This window comes from Fukomys damarensis, unplaced genomic scaffold (assembly GCF_012274545.1).
Source record: "Fukomys damarensis isolate Sample0158 unplaced genomic scaffold, DMR_v1.0_HiC HiC_scaffold_23, whole genome shotgun sequence".
NCBI lineage: Eukaryota > Metazoa > Chordata > Mammalia > Rodentia > Bathyergidae > Fukomys > Fukomys damarensis.
The window spans coordinates 27,590,630-27,615,456 of NW_022900935.1; the positions used below are offsets into that span (position 1 = coordinate 27,590,630).

Sequence of the window (24,827 nt, forward strand, 5' to 3'; positions counted from 1 at the left end):
GATTTCCACTCTCATTTTTATAATTTTCTTCCTTAATTTTGGTTTGGGACTGGTTTCTCAAGTATCTTAAGATTTCTCCTGAAGTTATTTACAGTGACATCTTGATTCATGAACTTAATTCTTTCCAAGATCCTGGTCGCAAATTAAACTGGACAATCATCAAATCAAATTCAATGGTTAGATTCAATGTTCACCTTATGAGAAATTTGATTCCATTCTCATCCAATTCAGTTTGTAACCAGAATAATGAAAAGAATTAAGTTCGTGAATGGAGATAACACTGTATTTGGGCTTGCTCTGCTTTCCAAATGTGCGCATTGATTGAAATAAAATTTCCTTTTAGAAGTGCTTTCATCGTGTGCCAGAGGTTTTCAAATCATCATCACAAACTTCCAAAAACTTTTAAATTTCTTCTTTGATTTCTTCTGTGACCCATTGGTTGTTTAGAAGTATGTTGTTAATTTTCCAGAAGCTTTTGCCTTTTCCAAAATTTCTTCTATTATTAACTTCTACTTTTGCTGCCCAATGGTCTGACAGTATGCATAGAGTAATTTCAATTATTTTATACTTAATTAAGCTGGGTATGTGGACTAATATGTGATCTACTTGGAAAAAAAAATACTATGGGCTGCTGAAAAGAATATATACTCTGCTGTAGAGGGGTAGAATCCTCTGTATATATCTAGTAGGTCCATATGTTCAAGGGTATAGTTTATGTCTGATATTTACTTTTTTGTTCTTGTTGTTTAGTTGATATCTTTGCAAAAGTGGGGTGTTGAAATCCCCTCCTATAATTGAATTAAGCATTTATTTGACAGTTTAATTTCAGTAGTTTTTGCTTTATGAAGATAGGTGCTCCAGTATTTGGTGCATAAATTTTTATCAATGTTACCTCCTCACATTGGATTGTTCTCTTAACTAGTATGTAGTGATTCACTTTCTCTCTCCTAATCAGTTTTAGCTTGAAGGTTATCATGTTTGGTATTAGAATTGCTACCCCTGCTTGTTTTCAGAGTCCTGTTGCATGAAATGTTATTTTCCATCCTTTAACTTTTAGTCTATAGTTATCTTTTTGGATTAGATGAGTTTCTTGAATGAAACAGACTGCTGGATTCTGTTTATTGATCCAGTCTGCCACTTTGTGTCTTTTAATTGAAGAGTTGTTAACATTGAGATACATTACTGAAATGTGTTGGTTACTTATTATCAGTGCCTTCTTTATCTGTTGGTGAATCCTTTGTTTTTACCACCCCCCCCATTTCTTTTTTGTTGCTGTTTATCCACTGAGCTCACTAGTTGTCTCTGTTTTAAGCTGTGTCCATTTTGTTATTTCTGTTGAGAATATTATTAAGTATTTTGTCAAGAGCTGATTTAGTACTCATATGTCTTTTGATCTGATCTTTTTCATGGAAATACCTCACTTCTCCATCTATTTTGAAGGATAGCTTTGCTGAATAAGTTAATTTGGGTTGGAAGTTATTTGCTCTAAGGGCTTGAGATACTTCAGCCTCTTCTGTCCTTTAGGGTTTGTGTTGAGAAGTCTGTTTACTTTTGAATGTGATGTTTTGTTTTTCTCTGGCTGCTTTTAAAATTTTGAAGTTTTATTTTTTGCCGAATAGTTGGCTATGCCGTGGTGAGCTTCTTTTTTCACTAAATTTGTTTGAGTTACTATAAGCATCACTTACCTGTATTTTAAACTCTTAAACTCTTTTCTTATATTTGGGAATGATTTCTGCAATATGTTAGTAAATCCATCTGTGCTAGTTTCCAGTTTTTCTGTAACTCCAATTAGCCTTACTTTGGGCTTATTGTCATCTAATAGCTGATGGATAATCTTTTTATTTCTCATTTTCTTTTTGGCTTCTTTGAGCTCTTAATCCTAATTCATTATTTTGTTTCAGTATCAGATTCTCTGTCTTAGCATCATTTGTTTTTGCAATTTATAAATTCTACACAGTTTTTTTTTATTTCAAGTATTTCTGTTTGACATCTTTTTGAGGATTCCATGTCCTTTTTTAATCTGTAAAAATATGGAATACTTCACAAATTTATGTACATTCTTGCAGAGGGACCATGATAATCTTCTCTGTACTATTCCAATTTTAATATATGTGCTACTGAAGTAAGCATCCTGTCTTCAATTTAATTTGTAATTGTGGGTGGACATAAAATTAAAGGAATTCTAACATGCAAGAAAAATATTATCTGAAACTGTTCAATTAACAACAAAAAAGTGACCAGAACTTATAATCAAATTCAACAGAAATAAAACAAATCTAATCATGTCAGTTAAATATCACTTAAATATATCCATTACACTATCAATTTTTATAATAATGTATTATTTTAGTTTAAAAGAATAACGGTCTCATGGTAAAAATGAAAACAGAAGAAAATGTTTAAATTTAATATCTTCTGACACAACTTCAATTAATTTTCTTTGCAACACAAAGAAAAAATCTAAACTTTGAAATACTGTATGTTCAAAAAGTTTACAATTATACACCAAAGAGACATATTAATTATTGGATTATTCCTTATAGAATTTAGGAAAAACTAGAGCCATTAGAGCCAAATAATTTTATACACATAAAAAAAAATCTTGTTTTTTCAGGCACTAACATCTTGACGTTTAAAACTATATATATATTAATGTATTATATATTAAATATTTTCATTATTTTGAAAGCTTTTGATGAAGAGCTCTTTTAAGGTAAAACTTCAAAAATTTAGAAAACTATAAAGATTGTGAATAGTCCTTTTTAGAAACATTTTGATTACAGATCTTTAAATGTTAGCCAGATTCTATTTGAGCATCATAGGGACACAAGGCTTTAAACTTCAACCATAGCAAAAGCAGGTTTCTATACAGGAAAACTAGAATTATGCGACTCTGAGGTCAACTCTCCTCACTGCCAAAGGTCTTCCCATATATAACCACCAAATAATGATTTCCTTCAAAGATTCTTCATATAAAGCTCTGCCAAGGAATATAATTTCAAAAGAAATTTACTTTCCATTATAATATTTTAAAAGACCAGACTAAGTAAAGATGCTTATTTTCATAAATGTTTCATAAGTATTTGGTTCTCTTCTAAAATCCTACTCAGCCATTTTTAGTGTTAATATCAATTACAATAAAGGTGACTTTGTAAAGTTATTATGCATTCATTGTGTAAGAAGGGAAAAAATGGGTACACCGAGGATTGAACATGGCTTTCATAGAGGAATTTGATCTCTGCCAGGTTTAAAGAATGAAAAAAAGAAAGTTCTTTTAGTTTAAGTAAATTTCCCATTTCTGATTACTGGCAAACAGCTCAGGTAAAAAAATTAATAATATAAGCCAGAAATTAAACATTCAGAACAATATTTTACTGGCAGAACAGATTTGATCAATTTCAAATGTAAATGTTTACACTTGATCTTAGCCAAAAGGGGGAGAAGCAATTCAAATGCAAGTGTTTAAGAAAATACATACATGTCTAATTACAAATGGTGGTTTATCTGTTTCTTTTTTGAATTCATAGGGTCCTAGATTTAAATGGGCCAGCCGCCGCCTGGTGTCTTCAGATAGCTCACACATGCGTCTTTTTGTGTAGGGAGATGGTGAATGTGATTTTGAAGAAATTGTAGGCTGTTCATAGTTTTTTGCATTTATGCAATATTTACTTCTCTCAGGTGACTTGGTTTTTTTCTTTTGTGATCTTGATGTTCTGTTTTGTGGTCTGCCATGTGATTTTTCAACTGGAGCTGAATGGTAAGTAAATTTATCCTAAATATAAAAAATAATCATTAAGTTGGGCAGATGAAGATATTTTCTAAACTCTTACCAATACCACAAATAACCTTCAAAAGGTAATTTAACTGGCACACAAAAAAACTTACCAAAGCCAACTAGATCAGTCTTTCCTTTATGTGCAGGTCTTAAGGAGGGAGGGAGGGGAAGTCAATGCATATTCTCCCACATACCTTTTCTTACTAGTTAATGAATTACATTGTAGCAAACTTGGCTCCTTAATTCCAACAAAGACTTCATGAAGATTAAGGTACATTATTTAGCCATTTTAAAAATCCACGAAACAAACTCAGGAAAAAATTTCTTCAGTATATTGAAAAAATAATGCAAACATTGGTTATTATTCATATTTAAATGTTCAAATAATTCGCCATACAATTTAAGACGACTATGCTTAGTAATGTTAAAAATACACATGTATAATTAGTTGATTATGAAATATTTTTGGAAACCTATAAAAGTAGATTTCATTTAATTACAATCACATACCATGTAAATCTCAAGAGCTTTATACCTATTTTGATGAAATATATTATTTAGATTATATAAGGCGAATAGGATTTTACAGCCCTTTCCAAGCTATAACTTTACAATTCAATTACAATTTTAATTTTGTTCCTATGTTTTTACAAGGGTAACAATGTACAAAAGATACTTTGTAGGGCTGGGAATTTGGCTCAGTGGTGCCATAAGGTCCCAAGTTTGAGCCCTGGTACAAAAGAAAGATACACATTGTAAAATTTAATAACTGGTGCTTCATCTTCTGATAAAATTGGTTTGCAGCATACATGTTTTTGAAACTATCGTACTTTTTCAATAATTCATGTGTGCTTGATAAGCACTCTGCCAGAGCTACATCTGCACCACTAAAGCATATTTTTTTTAATACCAAAGCTTATGCTGTCACGTGCCTTTATAGAGACAAATGACAAAAACTGAAATTCTAAGTCAAAATGAGAGAGTCTTACAAAAAGTTTACAATAGAAAACGTTCATTTATATGTACAAGGAAACTGCTAATGTGTAGCTTTACATTTAAAGCATTTTTCCAATGTGCTATGCACTTAGAATGTATGCACTTTTTAATGTGGATGTTATGTTTCAGACAGAAAGTTAAAAAAAGACTTTTCTACTCATCACATTAGGCATACTCCAGCATGGAAAGAAACACTGTCTGAGTCCAGGAAAAAACTTTTCTAACAATTTACAAATGTATGCAATACATATCTCAAAAACAAGCCAGTAAAATATCTTTCTGCATTTGGCAAGCATAGACTGTCAGATCACTAACGTCTGTTTCAGCTTGCGTTTAAAAGAAAAATAACAGTCTGACTAAAAAATGCCATCTTGCTAAACAAAATAAGAGTGGTTCCTTAATAATTCTATAACTAAAGCCAGGTGTGGCGGTGGCCACCTGTAGACCCAGCTACTTGGGAGACTGAGGTAGGATGAGTTTAAGACCAGCTTGGGTAACACAGGGAGACATCATCTCAAAATAATAATGATAACAACAATAATAATAATTCTATAAATGATCTTTCTTAACTCACAGTTATCATCCCCAGCAATTTTAATTACAAATTAGTAAATAAGTAAATTAAATATCCCACTCCTTCCATGACAAGTCCAGCTGTGCCTGTTTAAGTCCTCTGGGCTTTGCACATTATTGTCTCTTCATCACAGACAGGTCATTATTACCTGGTCACAGTGCAACCGCACATGAGTTATTACATAACTTATGAACAAGGTATCATAAACACCACAAGACCACCACATGACTCAGTAAAGGTGACTAGAATGGAATATTAGACTCAAATATCTTATTTTATCACTAAAGGCTGCTTTTACAAACATAGAAGGTATTTAGGCTGGAATGTTCAGGCTTCCTTTGATCTGACCTCTCCTCAGGAGAGGAAGCAACAATCCCTGAAACAATCAGAGACATTCAGGAAATCACATTCCCCACATTTTAGTCTGACAAGTTCTGTCCCATTTTCTAAAAGGTATCCTTTGATCTTTCTACATTAGCCTCTAACTTCTACATGATGTACAGAAGCCTCCAGTTCAGTTTTCTATGGACTTCTTGATCCCAATATCTTTCTCGTGGGCTAACCTCTTGCCATTAAAAAAGTAAGAACCGTGTAGCACTATCTACCAAATTATCAATAATTTTATTTTCACATTTATTAAGATGTAATCAGATGGTCAAACATCTTTGTTAATTGTTTTAGGTAAAGACTGATCATAAAATTGATAGGAACTGCAGTTAATGAAGGGAGGGCAGGGGTAAGGGGAAAAAATGAGAATCAAGAGTTGTCATGTAGAGGTACTAGATCCCAACAATGAATGTTAACTGTACTGTATCCCTAAAATGTACCAATACACTCAATTAAAGCTGAAAAAAGAAAAGAAAGGATAAAGCTTTCCAAAGGGTCATAAATATGGACAAATCAATCAAACTATAAAATACATTAAATAAATAATTTTAACCTGAATATGGCACTTCCTTGAACTTATCAGACATTCAGTAATCACTGACGTTGTAGAAAATTCCAGCTTTGGAGCAATTCCCTGGAAGTGAAAAAGAGGATAATATCAGATATTTCCTTTTACAGGGAGGTAATTATTAATGAAGAGAATGTGATCTAAAATGACAAATACTTGTCCAGGTTCAGTGCTGCACCAGTTAGTTTGCACTTCTTACTAAAGACAACGTAGTAATGCTAAATCCTAGCTAGAATCTGTTTTAGTGATGAATGCTTAGGAGTGATTATTTGCAGAATTAAGTTTTTTATTATTTTCAAGTGTTTCCCTGTCAAATTATTTTAAGATTTTAAAATTATGATATACTATGGTCATAAATATATGAACATACTTAATGGATTTCAGCTTTTACTTTTACAACTTAAGATATATTTCACTATATGGCCAAGAAATAAACACCTTAATCAGCTTGACATAGCCATTTCACAATGTATATATACACCATAATTATGTACAATATTTATCTAATTAAATTTCTTTTTCTGGACTAAGGATTGAACTCAGGGGCCTCAGGCTGAGCTACTTCCCCAGCCTTTTTTCAGCTTTTATTTTTTGTGAGATGGTCTCACTAAGTTGCTTGAATTTATGATCCTCCTGCCTCAGCCTCCCACAGTTCTGAGATTAGAGATGTGCACTACCACACCTGGCTTTTGTATGCATTTTTTGAAAACAGAAGAGAGTGTCTACTAAGTCACCTAACATTTTCTCCCGTCTTGTAGCTTGCATTCAGATATAGGAAGGAATCTGGCTTCTACTTCTAGCAATATTGCAATCATCAGGTTGGATAGTGTTTTGAGACAAGTGGAAGCAGTTCAAAGGGTCAGTCACAAAGTAACTCAGAAAATATTTGAACGCACATATGTTAAACACACACCAAAATATTAAAGAATACATCTGTGCTTACAGCAGTTTCACTGTAACAGAGTGGGAATCAGACTAACCAAGGCCTCCACATTTGTCTTCCACAAACCAAGCTTGTGGCTGAGTGTAAGGATTCAAATATCACAACTATTACATAAGAGATAACTCTGAGTTGCTTCAGAATTAACAAAAGTATTGTTTTTATGCAATCACGTATTTTAATGATATCCACTAGCATGTCTGATTATTACTTGTCTAATACTACATAACACACCATTGCAAAATTTGGCAGCTAAAAACATCAGTAAACACTATCCTACATAGTTTCTAGGGGCTGGAGTCTGGCATAGTTTCTAAGTAGAGCTGGGTATTTCTGGCCTGGAATTTCTCACGAGTGTAGTCAAGACATCATTTGGGCTGCAGTCAACGGAAGGCTTCATTAGGGCTTGGCAATTTGTTTCCAAAGATGGCTTATTCACGAGACTGCTGGGTGAAAGTTTCAGTTCCCTTCTAGTTTTGGACAAGAGGGCTTACATCTTCATCACATAAACCCTCTCAGTGGGCCTGCTGTATTAGTCAGCTTTTCTACCACTAGGAAAAAATACCTGACATCCACAATTTAAAGAGGGGTTTCCCCCACGGTCTGGGGAAATCCAGTCCACGGCAGAGGAAAGCTGGAAGCCAGGAGGCAGAAGGGAAAAAGAGAGGAATGGGGGGAAAACTACACCCTCTAAGGTTGTGGCCCAGTGACTCACCTCCAAATTCTAACAGCACATTCAGCTATGAACTCATTAGTGGATAATGCTCTCATGGTTCAAAAAGCTCCAACTGGGAACACAGACTTTCAGGGGGCGTTTTAGATCTATACCATAACAACTGCTGAATGTCCTCAAGACATGGTGACTTGTTTCCCCATGTTGAGTGACATAAATCAAAGCAAGAAGACAGCCATAATGACAGAGTCTCCAAACATTCTCTTCCATCCCATTCTTTTCATTAGTGTCATTGAATATAATCCATATTCAAGGGCAAAAGAAGTGATATACCTTTCCAATGGAGAAGAATCAAAAAATTGAGTACACACATGCCTCACAAGTGCAAGGATCTGAGTTTGATCCCCAGTACCAAAAACAACAACGACAACAACAAAATTGAGCACAAGTTTAAAATCATTTTCTCTCTGACAACAAATTATTTACATTTCTCTTACATGCAAAGCACATTTGTGGCTTATTAATGGAGGAGGGGAGGGAAGACAGGGGAGGAAGGGGGGCAAGGAATCTCATCCTTTTACAGTATCAGCTTGAAATCCAGGGTATCTTTTCCATAAAGTTCTTCAGGTACAGGTCTTTTAGTAGAGCATCTAGAATACAGTTCTTCATAATCACAAAACACATGCACTAAAGAGACAAGTTACCTACACTACAACATCCAGTGTGCACATATGCAGCAAACACAAGACAATCATGATAGATATTCCTGTTTAAAAGGGAAAGAAAAGGTAAACAGGAAATCATGGATCCACAACAATCTTTAAGTTCAGCCAGAGAAATGTTGGAAGGCCCTTGATTAAGGACTTACTCCTATTACTGCTCAGAATAATCATGGTTCTTGCTTCAACATTTTAGGCTCTTCTTCCACCTTCTGAATCATAATTCCTTTGAAAGCTGAAGTAGACTATCTGGAACTGTACAGGGTTCTGAGCTTAGTTCGGTTGAAATAATACTAAGAGAACTTTTCACTCTGTAAAGTCTTTTACCACTCAGGCCAAACTGCCAGTGCGTCTATCAATATGCAGTAACCCTTAAATTTTGGCTACCATGTGAATTATACTGGAATTGGCTCTATTAGAAGCTACGCAGTTTTGTAAAGTGGGCTTCTTCTAAGATTGCTGACAAACACAGAGCTTACACATATTAGAAAACCTATGTCTGATTAAATGATTTTGTACGTATGGCAACATGTTAGATCTCTCTGACATTCTGATGAAAGATTGACAGTTGTGCCTTCAGTTTTACTGTCAGACCACAATTTTCTGGAAAAGGCCTGGAATAATTTTTACTCAAGGGTCATTTCTTACTCTTAGCACTGTGCGTCAGTGGGAAAGGTAGAAAACCATCAGAACACAAAGTTTCAACTTCTTTTTAACAGCCTTTCCTGTTGCTTCTTTCTACCCTCCCATATTAGCATAAGGAGAAAAAAAAAATAAACCAGGCAACTCCTCTGACATCAGAAAGCCCCTTTGGACAGAACACCTGTTTCCCTTTCTTCTATTCCATTTTATTGAAGGTGACTGTGTTGCTAAACTTTCTGTCATTACATAACAACAACTCCATTTTTAATTCATTTTCAATAACATTTACTACACTGTCCTGCAAATGCTTATCTGACAGTTTCCATGAGGATCTTCAAGCTTTCATGGATACTCTCACAAAGTGTTTTATCACATCGCTGCCTGAACTTTCACTTAACACTGCAACCCTCCCCATATACCGCTGGTCATATAGTAAGTAAGGATCACAAAGTCCTTCCTGCTTCTGTCCTCTTCATAGAACTGTTTATGTACCCTTATGCAGAACACTTCTCTTCCACTGGAGTGAGCAATCCAAGAGTAAAGGACGTTGCAAAGCTTATAGTGACCTGGTCTCAGAAGTCTGTACCATCACTGTGTCACATTATGTGTTAGTCACTAAGTACAGTGACTGAACGGGAGTGGAACTAACTCTTCCCTTGGATCAAAAAATTTCTGAACATACAGTTATGTATCACTTAATAATGGTGATATCCTCATATACATATGTTATCAGGTGATTTTGTCAGAGTGTAAATGTCAGAGTGTACTTACCCAAAGCTGGATAGTACACATCCAGCTCTGTGACATAGTAACCATTGTATATGTATGCATCCTTCATTAACTGAATAGTGTTATGGACTGCATGACTGTATTTTATTATACTTTTACTGCTTGAATTCAGGCTTAACACCTTAGATTTCCCCATGTATAATACACACACACACACACACACACACACATATTTAATTATCTTACTGAGTTTATTGGTACTTTTTAAGTGTACAGTACAGTTACATTCATCATTGGGATCCTGTACTTTAACATGACAGATCTTGGTTCTCATTTTTTCACTATACCCTGCCCTCCCTTCAAATCCTCCACTCTCCCCTATTTACAAAGACTTTGCTTCCATATTTTCCTTTTCTCATATTTTTCTTCTCCCTTATTTCCTTTCCCCTACCCTTCCCACTTCCCCTACACCTTTAGCCTTTTTCTTCCTATTTCACATTATCAGTTATAAAATCTGTACACAGTTATACAATTTATACTTTTAGTTTTTCACACCAGAGAAACTATTCGGTATTTACACATGTGTGACTTACTTATTTCACTCAAGAGTATGGCCTCACTATGCATTCATTTTCCTATGAATGACTCCAGTTTCTCATTTTTTATGGCTGAGTAGAACTCCATTTTATAGAAAAACCACATAGCTTTCCCTATATATTGCTGATCATATAGTAAGTACTAAATACTTTACCCATTTTACTGACTTTTCAAAGCCCAGCTGTATTGTTATGGGTTTTCCAGAGAAAGAAAAACAAAAGAAATATATATTTAAAAAAAAGATTTATCTTAAGAAAATATGTACCTTAAGATGGCAAGTAGAAAAATTATAGGGCAAGTGGGAAAGTCAGGGAAAAGTTGCAATCTTGAGTGTGAAATACATTAGTAAAATTAATCCTCAGGTAAAAATCTCTGTTACAGTCTATAACTCAGTTTGTTTTATCCCATTTGTCAGTCAAATTCCAGTGTGCTTAAGTTGACAGTGCCAGTTTTACCTAGTTCTGTTCTTGTTTTGTATGGAAGAAAGAACTTTCACTCTTCAAACTGTAAATATTTGAAGTCCTAATTTTTATATTTTTTTGCCTGAGTAATACATCCTCCAAAAATATGTAAGCAATACAAATAAAATGATGAAAGATGAATCCCTATTAATATTCCAATCATTTGAGTTTATATTGCCATTTTGGTCTAATGTACCATTATTATTAAATTACTATTAAGAGATCATAAATTTAAAATATGATTATTTCTTCACTGTAGGTTTCAACACTGCTCTTGGAGTATTCTTTAGAACTTCTCTAATACAGAAGCTGGCTAATGGATACTCAAAATATCCCAAAGGATGAATATATTCATAGATGTGCTAGTCAACTTTTACATTATCATTCAGGATAAGTTTGCTATTTTTTTGAATAGCGCATATCATAGATCCTACTTAGATTTATGGGAAAAATTTCTTAATTCATTATATTGACTCATATATCACCCCACTTTCCTTCCTCAGACTACTCTACAATTTTATAAAATCAGCTTAAAAATATTTATCCAAATACTTTCTAGCTAAACAACTTTCACCTTTCTTCCTTTTCCCTTGATCTTAGCCAAAAGGCCAAGAAGTGATAACTTTCTTCCTTAGAACACTAAAGGTTTCTGTGTCAGTTTCCCTAAGAGAAACTCTTTTTAGAAATAAAAACATTTTGAAATCATCTAATAAACTTGAAAAAAGTTGTAGAAGAGAATGGGGCAGTAAGCTGTTACTTGATGTAATTTTAAAATTTAGGTATAAGAATGTATACTTCTGTTCCTTAAACATTTTACAATTAATCTCATCACACTCCTAATGAAAGACACTTTAATTTTTAAAAATTTTCACTGTTATGAACAATGATTTAAAAATAACATTCTGAAGAAAGCTCTTAATATAACAGTGAAAATACATTTAATAACTAGAGGATCACATCTCCTGAGAATCTGTCTTTACTAAACAATTCTGAAATCTGCTGTGTTCCAACATACAAAGCAAAGCAGCATACAACAGTTTCCAATGTTTTTCATTTTGATGTTAGATTTGTTAAATATTGCCATCCTGACAGGTATAAAAACAAAATCTTATTTTTTAATGTGGATTTCCCTAATTGCGAATGAGACAGAGTACTTTTCCAGTGTTTGTTGGTCATTCCCTGGAAGAAGTACTAGACAGAGACAGAGGGCATGGAGATGAGGAAGCGAAGAGAAGGAGAATAGAGAGCTGAAGACTAAAAGGCACCATAACTCATGTTAATTTTGGATGATATGTGCATGAATTTTACTGTTATTTTCATTAAATTTCAGGATGTTTACAATTGTACACCTTCATAAACAACTTTGAAATTAAATTATACTTTGAATTAGTTCTTCACATTTGAGGTGTTGTTGAGGATTATGCGGTGGTTCTTGACAATGATCCTGCATCAAAATCTGATTGAGAAAATACTAAGAAAGCACTTACTCGTAAGCCAGAAATCCTCCTCATGGTAACCTGGCGGTTTGAATCATGGTGTCCAGAAATTTGATTTGGACCCGGGAACATGAAATCTCGTGTGTTTTCTTCATATGTAGACAGTGTTTCACCCACTACAAGAAAGATACCCTATTATTCAAATTATAACAAAATAATCTATCTAGAAAAAAAATCAACAAGTATAAATATGTTCTGCCTGACGCCTTATTGAGTACCTGTTTTAGGGCCATGTTTATCACCTACAAAGGAATATCGAAATAAATGAATTTCAGTATTAAATGTAACAACATATTTTCATTTTCAGAAACATATTATATATTGGTAATTCTTTGCTCCCCCATCCACCCCTGACCTTTTAGTGAATGAGAATAATCATGTTAATTAAATGAGTAACTATGAGTTCCTATAAATGTCTATTTAAATATATAATATTAATATGACATTTACCCATCCAAATTTTAGCACTATCTCTGCAACTTTTTCTAGCTCCCATTTTTTCTATCTGCCATTATAAAATATAAGATTATGTGCCAAAAATAATTGATGTATTTATAGAATTTGTGGCTACCTGAACAAGGTATACATGTAATATTTAAATACTTCATACTAGCATTTAATAAAATATAGTGCTACTTTTACATAAAATCAGGACTTACAATTTCTTCTGTAATCACAGAAATCAATACAAGAAAGCTAGACTCTATATTTTAATAGTCTATGTGCTCTAGGGATCTGTAACATTTATTATATGAGTAATGTTCTATTCCTCTCTATTACCAATAGTCAACACACAAAAACACGAAATAACTACTATATCAATAAAAATATAGTTTTTGAAAATCACAAAAAGTTAAAAATCAATTTTAGCTGTTACAACATATCCTTAAATGAAAATATGTTCTTTTCCACTATGATATATCAAGCTTCATTATGCTAGTCTTTCCATACATATTATTTTGATCTCCTGCTACTTTGAAATAAACCACTGGTAAAATATCAATGCTGTTCTTAATTTGGAAAGAGGAAGAAAAGATAAAGAGTTTAGAAAAACATTTCATTGAAACGATTTGCCATGTCAATCCCTTTACCAGTTTTTAATACGGTACCTGGTGGAACTAGTTGTATCAACTCAAACACTGCTGTGTCATCTGAGAGTTTAAAGAAAAAAAGTTTAAGTAAATAAATTAATAATAAAACATAAATTACTTTAAAATCCAAAATAATCACTGAATAAAAAATATGAATACTTATATCTTAGTAAACTATGTCAATTTTATAAATACAGATTAAGTCTACAAATCTAATTGGTAAGTATAGTTAAGTGTACTTAAAACTCCTTATACTTTTAAGGTGTGAGACATTTTATAAGAAATTTATAAAAATAAAAAAAATATACACAGGAAAGTGTCTACCCATGGAAAATATATAAACCCTTCCTTGAAATTCTGCCACTTCCAACCAGTGAAAGTCTCAGTCATTCAACCTTTTACCTATTTTTTAATCTATGAAGAAAGACTAAATACTCCCGTTAAGTCATAACTTGGGGCTATAATGCAAAAAAAAAAAGTAGATATGACCCTTTATCTTAAGAACCTTGAGTTCCACTAGGAATATTTTATTAAATGAAATATAAAATAAATATTACCTATTAACTGAAATAGAAAAATAAATGAATACGTAATTACAAAATACAAGTATAATGAGGGCATCGCAGATAGTGCTCTGAGATAACGTAAGAATAAGACCTAATACAGTTAGGCAGCCAGGATTTCTCTGAGATAGTGCTGCTTCTTATTACCTAAGCTACAGCAGGAGTAAGTATTCTAAACTGCGAGTTAGGGGCAAAGGAAATAGTTTTCCAAGCAGAAAGAACAGTATACGAAAGGCTCTAAATATAACACAACAAGGTAATCTGGGAGATCGGGTAGTGCAAAAAATAGACTTCCTGCTAAAATCAACTGGAAAAAGTAGACAACTAAAAAGTCTGCTTGAAGGCATGGGAGACCTAAGAAAGCACTTCAAAAAAAAGTGTAAGTCTGAAATGTGATATAAGAAGAAAATTCAGAGATATGTGCATTTGAGGCTGATTTTCCCTGCTGGTGTCACAATGCACACAGAAGCAACTAAGAATAACTTCTGATCCACTCATAAAGTAGGAGATAAAAATTGGAATATCATAGCCTTGGAAAGAGGGAAGAGAGTTCTAGAAATAAGGTGGCCTGATAAACTGGCTGGACTATAGGAGCATGGAAAAGAAAAACATAATTGTAAAGGTTAAAGCAAAAATCGTTGGCACCTTAGAATTAGCACACAAATTTGATGTATCCCAAATCCTGTCTGAATTAAGATAACCCAGATTTGTTAATGTCCCCTACCAATCTAACAAAAACAATTACCAATCTTAGCTAAAGAAAAATATCTACAAATAAGACAATTATTTCTAAAATGTTTACAGAGTCTGACATTCAAGCAAAATGAACTGGACATATAAGAAAACATCCAGGAGAAGTTATAGGAAATAAAAGCAGAACAACAGAAGATCCAAAAAAATGGGACTCAAAATTTGCTTAATCTGACTTCCAGTTTTTAGTTTGGCACTTAAGGAGTTTGTAAATCTTCACATTACAGAGCAAAAAGCTAAGTCAATCAAAGGAAAAATAATATTTAGAGTAATTGTATCATGAAATATACCCAAATGAATGTCATATATCAGAGATCCAGGAGGCTTATCGGCCACCACCTGGAATAAATGGTCAAAAAGAATTGCACCTAAGTATATTATCTTCAAACTTCAGAAGTTCAAAGATAAAAGAAAAATCTTGCAAGATTGGAAAAATACCTAAGCTATAAAAGAACAAGCATAAGAATTATATATCTGACTTCTCAGAAAACATGCAAGTAAGAATGGAGCAAAATATGTAAACTGTGGAGAGGAAAAAAAATCAGTCTTCCATAATCTTATAAAGACTTGCAACCAAAAACCTAAAGTAAACATGCCAAGTGGACAAGTTTGAAACTTTCCCTCTGAGGTTAGAAATAAAACATTCACCTCATTCATTGTTACCACTGTTATCATTCACATCAACACTTTACTGGAGTGCTGAGCAGTGTAACAAAGCATAAAAATAAAAGGCATCACAATAAGAAAAGCTGTAAGTCTTTTCATTTAGAGATAATGTGATTGTACAGGCAAAATGCCCAACAGAATCTCTTAAGCTAATGTACATGGCATGGTTGCTGGAAACAAATTTAATATGCTAAAGCTACATGTATTTATGTACCAGCAACAGTTAGAAATGATATAATCTGATTTAAAGGTATAAAATACTTTTAAAATATTGAAAAAACAGCTGAAGACTTTTAAACAGAAAATTATAGGTATTATCAAATGTTTTTAAAGAGCTAGTATGAATAGTACATATTGCTTGAAAGACATCAATTGCAAGGTATCCCATTTCAAACAAAAAAATTTAAAATTATAAAATAGTGGTATATTTGAGAATATTAAGAAATTGTTCATTTTTTATGTGTGATATAGGATTATTCATATAGTTTAGATATAGTTATCTGTAAATAAGAGCATAGGATATCTGAAGTTTGCTTCAAAGCAATCCAGATCTGGCACTTAATTTACGACAAAGTAAATACTACAAACAATCAAAGGGTCTTTCAAAAAATGGTACAGCTCATTTAGATATACCTCTAATAATACAGTAATTTTAGTTCTATTTTATTTCACATCATCCACCAAATAAATGCAATGGATTGACTATAAAACCAAATGTGAAAGATAAAGGAACAGTGATTCTAAAAGATTATGTACATGTTCATAGTTTGAGGTAGAGAAAGATTTCATAAACATGAGCAAAAGAGAAATAAATCAAAAAGATTAATAAATGAATACACATTATTAAGCCAGACTATATTAAAAGCAATGTTTATCCAAAAATAAGAACCTTTAATAAATTAAAAATGCAAACCACAAATTGAGAAGATATTTGCAACACATAACTGCAAAAAGCTCCAAACTAAAAATATAGAATATTCCTATCAAGAGAGAGAGAGAGAGAGAGGAGAAAAAATAGCCTCATTTTTTTCTTGAGGGAATGTAAAATAAAATAACTGTTCACTCTGCTAATGACTAAAATTTAAAATTCTGGCAACACCTGATGTCTACAAGAATGTGGAGAACAAGAGTGCATATTAATACAGCGAAGCTGGAAAACTGTTTGACATTATCTACCTGTGTCAATTGTAAACTCAGCAGCAGTTCCACTTCTATGTAGACCCCAAATAAGAGTGCTCATGAGCACACAGTATTCACGGCAGCAATACCCATAACAGCAAAAAGCAGAAATAAATTACTCACTCATCGGTGTTCAGAAATAATAAAGTTCAACTATATTCAAAAAATGAAATATTATATAGCATACAGATGAGTGAATTATAGTTGCAACAGATAAATTTTCAACAAAATGTTAAGTAAAAACATTGCAAAACAAACACAATGCACATTGTATGATTCTATTAATTTATTTTCTTAAAGTAGACAAAATAAACTACAAAATGAGTCATTCAGATGGAAGTTCTTTTGTGGAACAGAGAGGAAATAGAGATTGGGGGGCAGGTAAAGCATAGCTTTCTGGAGTTCTAGCAATCTTCTATTTCTTGAGGTAAGTTGTGGTTGCACAAGTGTTCACAGTGGCATTTCAATGAGCTGAATGCATAATTGGGTTTTGAGCAATTTTCTATATATGTGTTAAATTCTATACCAAAAACTTTAAAAATTATTAATGAATGCTTATAAAGACAGTAGATTAAATGTATACGTAAATTTTCAGCCCCTTCTGAACTTTCACTAATGTAATAATGAAAAGACCACACATACACACACACACACACACACACACACACACATGCATACCAACTTACAACAACAAAACAGAACAGAGTGATACAATGTGAAAAGTGGTAACTGAGATAACAGGAGAAAGAATCTTAAGCCCATAAAGAGGAAAGCATAGAAGCAACACATTTTATACTGGGTAACTCTACAGATTTACTAATGTGCAGTGCGGGCTGCCTATGAAAATAACAGAATCAACGGGCTACAACACAGCAAAACAGTCAAACCCCCAGGTCCTACCTCTGTCAGAAAACTGCCTTTCTCTACATCAAGGCAGGTGACTAGAAATTTATTCACTAAAGTAGTAAAGAGAAAAAGGTTACCGGAATGGAAAGAGTAGGTACAGTGTATAAAACCACATAGATGAAAAGTCAGGACTACATACTCAGATTTTACTATTGCCTTGTCCTTTATAGGATTCTAAAAGACTGTCAAGCTTATTATAGCCTCTGGGAACAAGATATGAATGATTTTCCTACTGAATATGACCAACCCAAGAGAAAAAAAAGAATGCTGACATCCTAAAATTTCCAATAAAATAGCCCAGAGAAAGCACTCTACATTAAAATTCACATTGGCAATCTCCACCCAGGAAGAGTCTTTAACAGACTTAGCAATTACTAGTGTCAGGCAACTCTGGCACATAACTTTCAAAAGCATTTTAGTCCTCCACTGTTAAATATGAACACTTCACCAACCATGTGAGGTATCCTCCAAGATAGAAAACTCCTGGAACTCAACAACAACAAAAAGCAAATTATCCAATTCAAAAATAGTCACTGAACTTGAATAGACATTTCTCCAAAGAAGATAAGCACACAAAAAGATTATCAGCATCACTAATCATTAGGGGAATGCAAATGAAAATTAAAATACGGTACTACTTCACATGCAATGGGATAGCTACTATCATTTTCCAAAGGTAAATATTAAAACAGAAAATAGCAAGTATTGGTGAAGAAGTAAAGAAATTGGAAACTTTGTGCAGAAGAAGCAAGGAAGCAGGGGCTCTAAGGAAACTGCCACTTTTCCCTACATGCAGGAGTATAGTGACATCTCATAAGCTACTGTGATATAAATAAAGGTCATATCTTTATGCAAATGTTGAAGGGAACAAGGCCATAACAGCTATTCTATTATAAATTCTCAAATAAAAAATACATTCCTAATCAAAAGATTATGACACTACAGTTATTTCTCAAAACAGCAAAACTAAAGCTAATATATTTTGTGGAAGACTGAATATAGTCCCCCCTAACATCAGAACAATGCAGGAATATTTACATTCACCACTTCTAGTCATTGTACTGCAGGCTCTATGCCAGTGATCGTGAATCTTTTAGAGCTTGCAGTTTTACAAACATCCCACTGCACGCAGCACATGTGCCATCGGTTCACCACCACTGTGGTATGCAGTGAAATTACAGAGAAAAATTAAAGGTATAGGGTTTGCAAGTCAAAAAGTAAAATTCTCATTCTCAGACCATATAATTCTGCATATAAGTCATCAGAGGGTAAGTACCACATGAAGGCAAGTCTTTGGAGGATATTGTTTAAGCAGAGAGCAGAAGTGAAGTAAAAAGAGTTAGAAGAGCTGTTCACATGTAGCTAGCACCTGTGAGATCCTGGGTTTGGTCCCTCGCAAGACAAAGATGGTAAAAAAGGATACATTTCAGAAGTATATCACAAAAGTGGAACAGTAGATGAATATACAGACCCAACAGAAAAACTAAAACAGAAAATTAAAGAAAATTTCCAATTGATAACTACTAAGCATTCTTGTAGCTCTAAAATTTCAAGTCAAATGGAAAGAAAACCATTATTTTTAACAGAAAAATTTCAAAATGAATGAAATTGCTATCATTTTTCTAAGATATGCCATTTTTCCGATAATAAACAAGATGTTTAGCAAATATGAAAATCTATACACCCAGTAGCTCCAAACTGTCACCCAGCTCGTCTTCCACAGTGGAAACTGTAAGCGCTAGACTACCTCTAAAATAACAAGATATTGGCACAGGCCAGGAAGAATTCCTTAGAAAAAAGTCACTAAGCTGTTACTCCACGAAAATTCACAACTGGCTGGCCTGTTTCCTCCCTAAACTCTGGTCCCAGCATGGTGCCAGGTTCCGTGTTTCTCCTGCATTTCTACAGTACCAGTGGGGTGAGGAGTGGGAGTGGTGTGACAGGGACAGTTGCTGATGAAGAAGGCCAATACTGTCTGCCTTATGGATCACAGTTTTATAGTAGACCAGTCTTGCGGTCCTAATTATAAGGACAAATCTCCAGCGCTTGAATACTATTTCAAGAATAAACTTTTGTAGTGCTGCTCTCACAAGTAGTTGTATTTTTTCTATTCCTACTATTATACTTTGAAGAATTTACCTTGAAAAAAAGTCTCCTGAAATAATTTATCAACATACGTATATTTTAAATTGCCATTATTTTGGTCTTTTATTGTTCGCATCCTTGATTTGCAAGTCACTCAGGTTAAATACGTTTGCTGCACAAAGTTCCACCCAGCAATAAGGCTGTATCCTTACATCAGAAATAATCTGCTCCATTTTGACCCCAAAAAAGTTTAGCAATTCTTCCTTTCTTTTCCATAGAAAACAAAATAGAATAATTCTGAGGAATAATTCTCAGCCTCTGTGCAGCAAAAAAAAAAGTATTATTTTTAGGTATACTTTTAAAGTCTAAAACAAGTATAGAAGCAGTCCTAGCTGAAGATTTTTAAATTCTATCAGACTCTTTAAAGCTTTTCTTTAACCTGAGTAGTTAAGAACATAAAGATGATAAATTCTAAAACGTCTTAGGATCATAAATCAAAAAGTTAAAAACTTACACTCAAGTTGTGCAACCACATCTCCAGGGTCTACTGCTTCTGGAAACACCTATAGTAGGAGCAGATAGGGAGAATCAAGATGGGGAAGAGGAAGGAAAAGAGCGAGACACATATGACAATCTTTGTCTTTTTCCTCTTCATTACAAAATACCATTCCTTTCCCAACCAATGAAACCTCTGAGGGCTAGGGATTTAGCTCAGTGGTTTCACACCTGCCTCACAAGTGCAAGGTCCTGAGTTCGATTCCCAATACCAGAAAGAAAGAAAGAAAGAAAGAAAGAAAGAAAGAAAGAAAGAAGAAAGAAAGAAGAAAGAAAGAAAGAAAGAAAGAAAGAGAAAGTAAGAAAGAAAGAAAGGAAATTCTGACATTAGCTAGAACTTTCTATTCCTTTCTGCTAGCCATGATTACTATCAAAGATTTTATAAATAAATTTTATGGCTGGCTCTATCTTCCTCTCAAACTTCATCTGTTAGCACTCTTCCCTTGGTTACCCAGACCGTATCAGCCTTCTTGGTGTTCCTCAAACTCGGAAAGCAAACTCTCACCAAGAAGCCTTGGAGTTTGCTATGTCTCTGCTCGGGATGGTTCTCCCTTAGAAATGACGAACCTTTTAGAGACAAGGGCCAAACTGCAGCCCAAAACACACTTAACTATCACAAAGTGCCAACCCTGCAATTAAACCTAAATACTGAAGTTTTAGTTTAGAAAAAAACAACTACTAATTAACAACTTTTGTCACAAAGGAAAAACAACACTAGGGCCGTAGGATTGCTACCTGTATCAAGCAACTGATACAGTCTGATGAATTAGGCTCAGTTTGAACATTATTACCTTTTCTGACCACTCTTTAAAATAGATAATTCAGCTCAACCCTTTACCTTACCTTTGTTCCCTTCATGCACTCATTAATTTCCAAAAGGGGAGGAATTTGTCTAATCTGCCATCTGTCCTCAAGGCCTCCAAAAGCCTATGGGGAAAGAGGCAGTACTGCATAGCTATTTGGGCAGAGAAGTCTTCCTCACAAGGAATGGGGAGGAGAAGAACAGGGGAAGGAAAGGGAGGGGAGAAAAGAAGGGAAGTGAAAAGGGAGGGAGAAATACATTCGGTAATAACCAAAAACAGTAGTCTCAGGGAAAACAAAGAAAACAGACTTAAAGAAATACCACAAACATGACAAATTCTTACCTTTGATGACTTCTCTTTGTTGTTTATGAAAATTATTATTCAGAATTCAAGGGGGCTAAGTTTTACTACCTAAAGTCCACTAAAATAATTTTAGAAAAAGCTAATTTCATCAAGGATAAAAATACAATTGTTCTTTGGTAATATAATATATAAACATTTTCAAAATTCCAGATTTAAAGTACAACTTTTCTTTTGAATTAAATCAAAGCACAGAGTGGGCAATACTAATTTGTATCATGAGATTTCATTAAAAAATGAGGACCAGTTTGACTGTTCATTTTTCATACTTGATCTGATATTTGAACTCACCTTTTCAAACACCATTCTGGCATTGAAGACCAGTGGAAAGGTGGCTGGGACACATTGTGTCTTTTTGTATTGGCCAAACACACAGATGCTAAGATAGATGTCCTCCTTGTCTTTTAGCACCACTCCTGGACAAGTTACCTAGAAGAAAATAAATAGATAGATAGATAGATAGATAGATAGATAGATAGATAGATATAAGTGCTTTATAAATTCTCTGGATTATCTTACAAAAATAACATCATATGTTACATAAAACAGGTCTGATAACCTAATAAAAATACTCAAAAATAAAAAGAGATACATATTCTACTGTTTACAAAGTCGACTGAAACACACTTGTAGTTTCCATCCCTCTGAGAAATCTATAATTTTCCATTTGGTTATTTGTGTCATATTTGAAGCTCCAAACACTGGCTCTTGGGACAGACACAAATAATTTTAAACAGTCAGCCTAAGGCTCCCACTTTATAGTGAACGCTGACATAAAGTTATTCAACGTCATTTAATCTCAAGGGATTAACACTCAGCAAAAATAAAACATTATACTCAAGGACAAAAAAAAAATGCTGATGAAAAGCACAAATCTGATCTCGATTACCTAAATAGGAATCCACACATACCCTCATCAAAAGCAATATGTTAAAGTTCCAAGGATAGTGAACTGGAAGTTTCTAGCCCAATGAAATAATTTTAAATATTAAATTGTACTTAATTATTGTTACAATTTGGGGGTTTTTTTTTTGGAGACAGGGTCTTGCTATGTATGCCAGGCTGCACTTACTATGAAGCCTAGGCTGGCCTTACTTGAATTTACTATGTATCCTAGGCTGGCCTTCAACTCTCCACAATCCTGTTTCAGCCTCCTGAGTGCTGGGATTACAGGTGTGCACCACTACATCTGGTTTATCATTGAAATTGATGGAAAGTATACTCAGAAAATACATGGAGTTTCTCAATAACACATAGTACAATCTCTCCAATCCCTGCCGTATTCCATTGCTAGCAATGAACTGCATCCTTAACAGGATATTAGAAGTTTCCTAAGATTTTGAGTCCAGTATAACAATATTACAAACAACCCTAACCCAAATAGTATTTACTGTTCTTTGAGAAAATGAAAAAATGGAAATGAAGTGTTTGTAAATGGGGAGGGGAGAAGGGGGTGAAGGGAGGGCAGGGACAAGGGGAAACAATGAGAACCAAGACCTGTCATGTAAAGGTACAAGATCCCAATAATGAATGTAACTGTACTATATACCTAAAATGTACCAGCAAACTCAATTAAAATATATGTATGTGTGTGTGTGTGTGTGTGTGTGTGTGTATGTGTTACCATCTAGATGTTTATCCAAATGTAGGAACATATCTGGATTAGAAAATGTTAGGCTCTTGAGACCCTTTCCTAAAGTACTAGAAGGACTCACAAAGGAAACTTTGCTCATTAAGAAACTAAGAGTTGAACATTTTTTTTTATAAAAACTTATAGCCTTGCATCACCCTTAAGAAAAAAAATGGCCTCAAAATGGACACAGAACCAATAGTACTACAGGTCTGATTCAAAACCACAAAGCAAAACTCAAGAAAGAAAAATATAATCATATTTAACAAAAATAAGAAGCTTGACATCAGCAATTACCTGGGTATGGAGCCAAGCTCAGTCTTTTTGAAAGAAATGCAAACATGATACCAAGATCCCCTGAAAGCTCTTAACTTGTTACCCTTATTTACAGGGTTACTTTCATTCCAATTTAGCACATACCCCACTTTAATGTCCCCACAGACCACCCAGGGGGCCATTTGGTCTGTCACCAAAGCTCAATTACATACTGCCTCCATTTCATTTGGAATTTCCAGTTTGCTCTCTCCTTTCCAAACTTCAATTCTACTTCTTTTGACTCTTTATCTGTACAAAGAAGAGAAAGAAACTAGACACTTAAGGTTACACATATTGGCAATGATTTGTAGTGATTCCAACACAAAGGAAAGTTATTTGCTTTTCAGCAATAAGGAACAAACCATTGATAAGCAAAACAACATGGATGTATTTCAAAAACATGTTGGTAAAGGATTTCAAAAGATGAGAGAGACTAGTGTTGGGAATTAAAGAACACCACCACAAAAGTGTATTTTTGGCATACTGAGCAAATTGATCCAAACAAAATTAAAAGGCCTTAGAACCTACCTCAGACTCAAGGTCCCACTGACCTTCCCTCATTTCTAACCCTCCCAGTACAAAGAAGGTTCCTCAAATGCCCTTTATCTTTCCAAAGTCCATACCCACCAAAGAAGAAACAATTACCTTTACCCTCTCCTCTGAGTTCTCATTAACCATACTCAAATCACACACACACACAAAGATTAAAGTTCTGTTACCATACCTGGACAGACTTTGTTACACACCGCTGCCGTGTAGTTCAATCCAAAGAAACTCATTTATAAATCATCTGTTCTATGAGCCAAATAGAATATTTCCAGGCCTGTGGCACACTGAGTTCTTCTAAGTCATTTACTCTTTCCCTGGAATTCTCTATTTGCTCCCACTCCTACAGAAAAATGGGGATCTAACCTTCTGAATTTGCTAGTGGGTAATCACACTCTGACACATTTTTCCCTATTTGTACATTAATGATTTTGTATACTTTCCCCAAACCCATCATTCTAAGCCTGGTGTGGTGGCACATGCCTATAAACCCAGTTACTTGGGAAAGTAAAGTACTATAGTAGGTTTGCAAATTGGAAGCCAGCCTGGGAAACTTAGAGACATCTTGTCTCAACATAAAATACAAAAGGGCTGGGGATATTCCTTAGTGATAGAGCAATCATCTAACATGTGTGAGACTCCGGGTTTAATCTCCAGCACCACTAAAGAAAAAAGAAAAGAAAAATAAAGAAAATCATCACCCAACTCTATGTGGTGTATAAGAGACGTGCTTTAGATTTAAAGACACAAACGGGTTGGATGCAAAAGGATAAATATAAATATATATATTTATATTTATATATATTTATATTTATATTTAT

General features: G+C 34.0%; 1 protein-coding gene and 1 non-coding gene across 11 annotated transcripts in view; both read right to left on the reverse strand.

The window, feature by feature from the left end:
- Spata6 (spermatogenesis associated 6) overlaps positions 1-24,827 on the reverse strand; it is an 83,042-nt gene that overhangs the window by 46,560 nt on the left and 11,655 nt on the right. For 5 of the 10 annotated variants that reach the window (XR_777514.2, XM_010610274.3, XM_010610270.2 and 2 more), the window contains 7 exons: positions 21,807-21,944; positions 20,312-20,360; positions 13,667-13,708; positions 12,776-12,799; positions 12,549-12,673; positions 6,286-6,366; positions 3,479-3,772 (listed from right to left, as the gene is read on the reverse strand). Coding sequence is in view for 9 of the 10 variants with exons in the window: in XM_010610274.3 (XP_010608576.1) it covers positions 3,479-3,772; positions 6,286-6,366; positions 12,549-12,673; positions 12,776-12,799; positions 13,667-13,708; positions 20,312-20,360; positions 21,807-21,944 (753 nt within the window). In the remaining variant the exon portion in view is untranslated. Of the gene's footprint in view, positions 1-3,478; positions 3,773-6,285; positions 6,367-12,548; positions 12,674-12,775; positions 12,800-13,666; positions 13,709-20,311; positions 20,361-21,806; positions 21,945-23,633; positions 23,709-24,827 lie in introns of those variants that run through there. The other 5 variants (XM_010610275.2, XM_010610272.3, XM_010610271.2 and 2 more) reach the window with 3 other exon arrangements.
- On the reverse strand, positions 2,025-2,130 carry LOC117287473. The gene has a single exon (XR_004518769.1). It is a non-coding gene; the product is annotated as a U6 spliceosomal RNA (small nuclear RNA).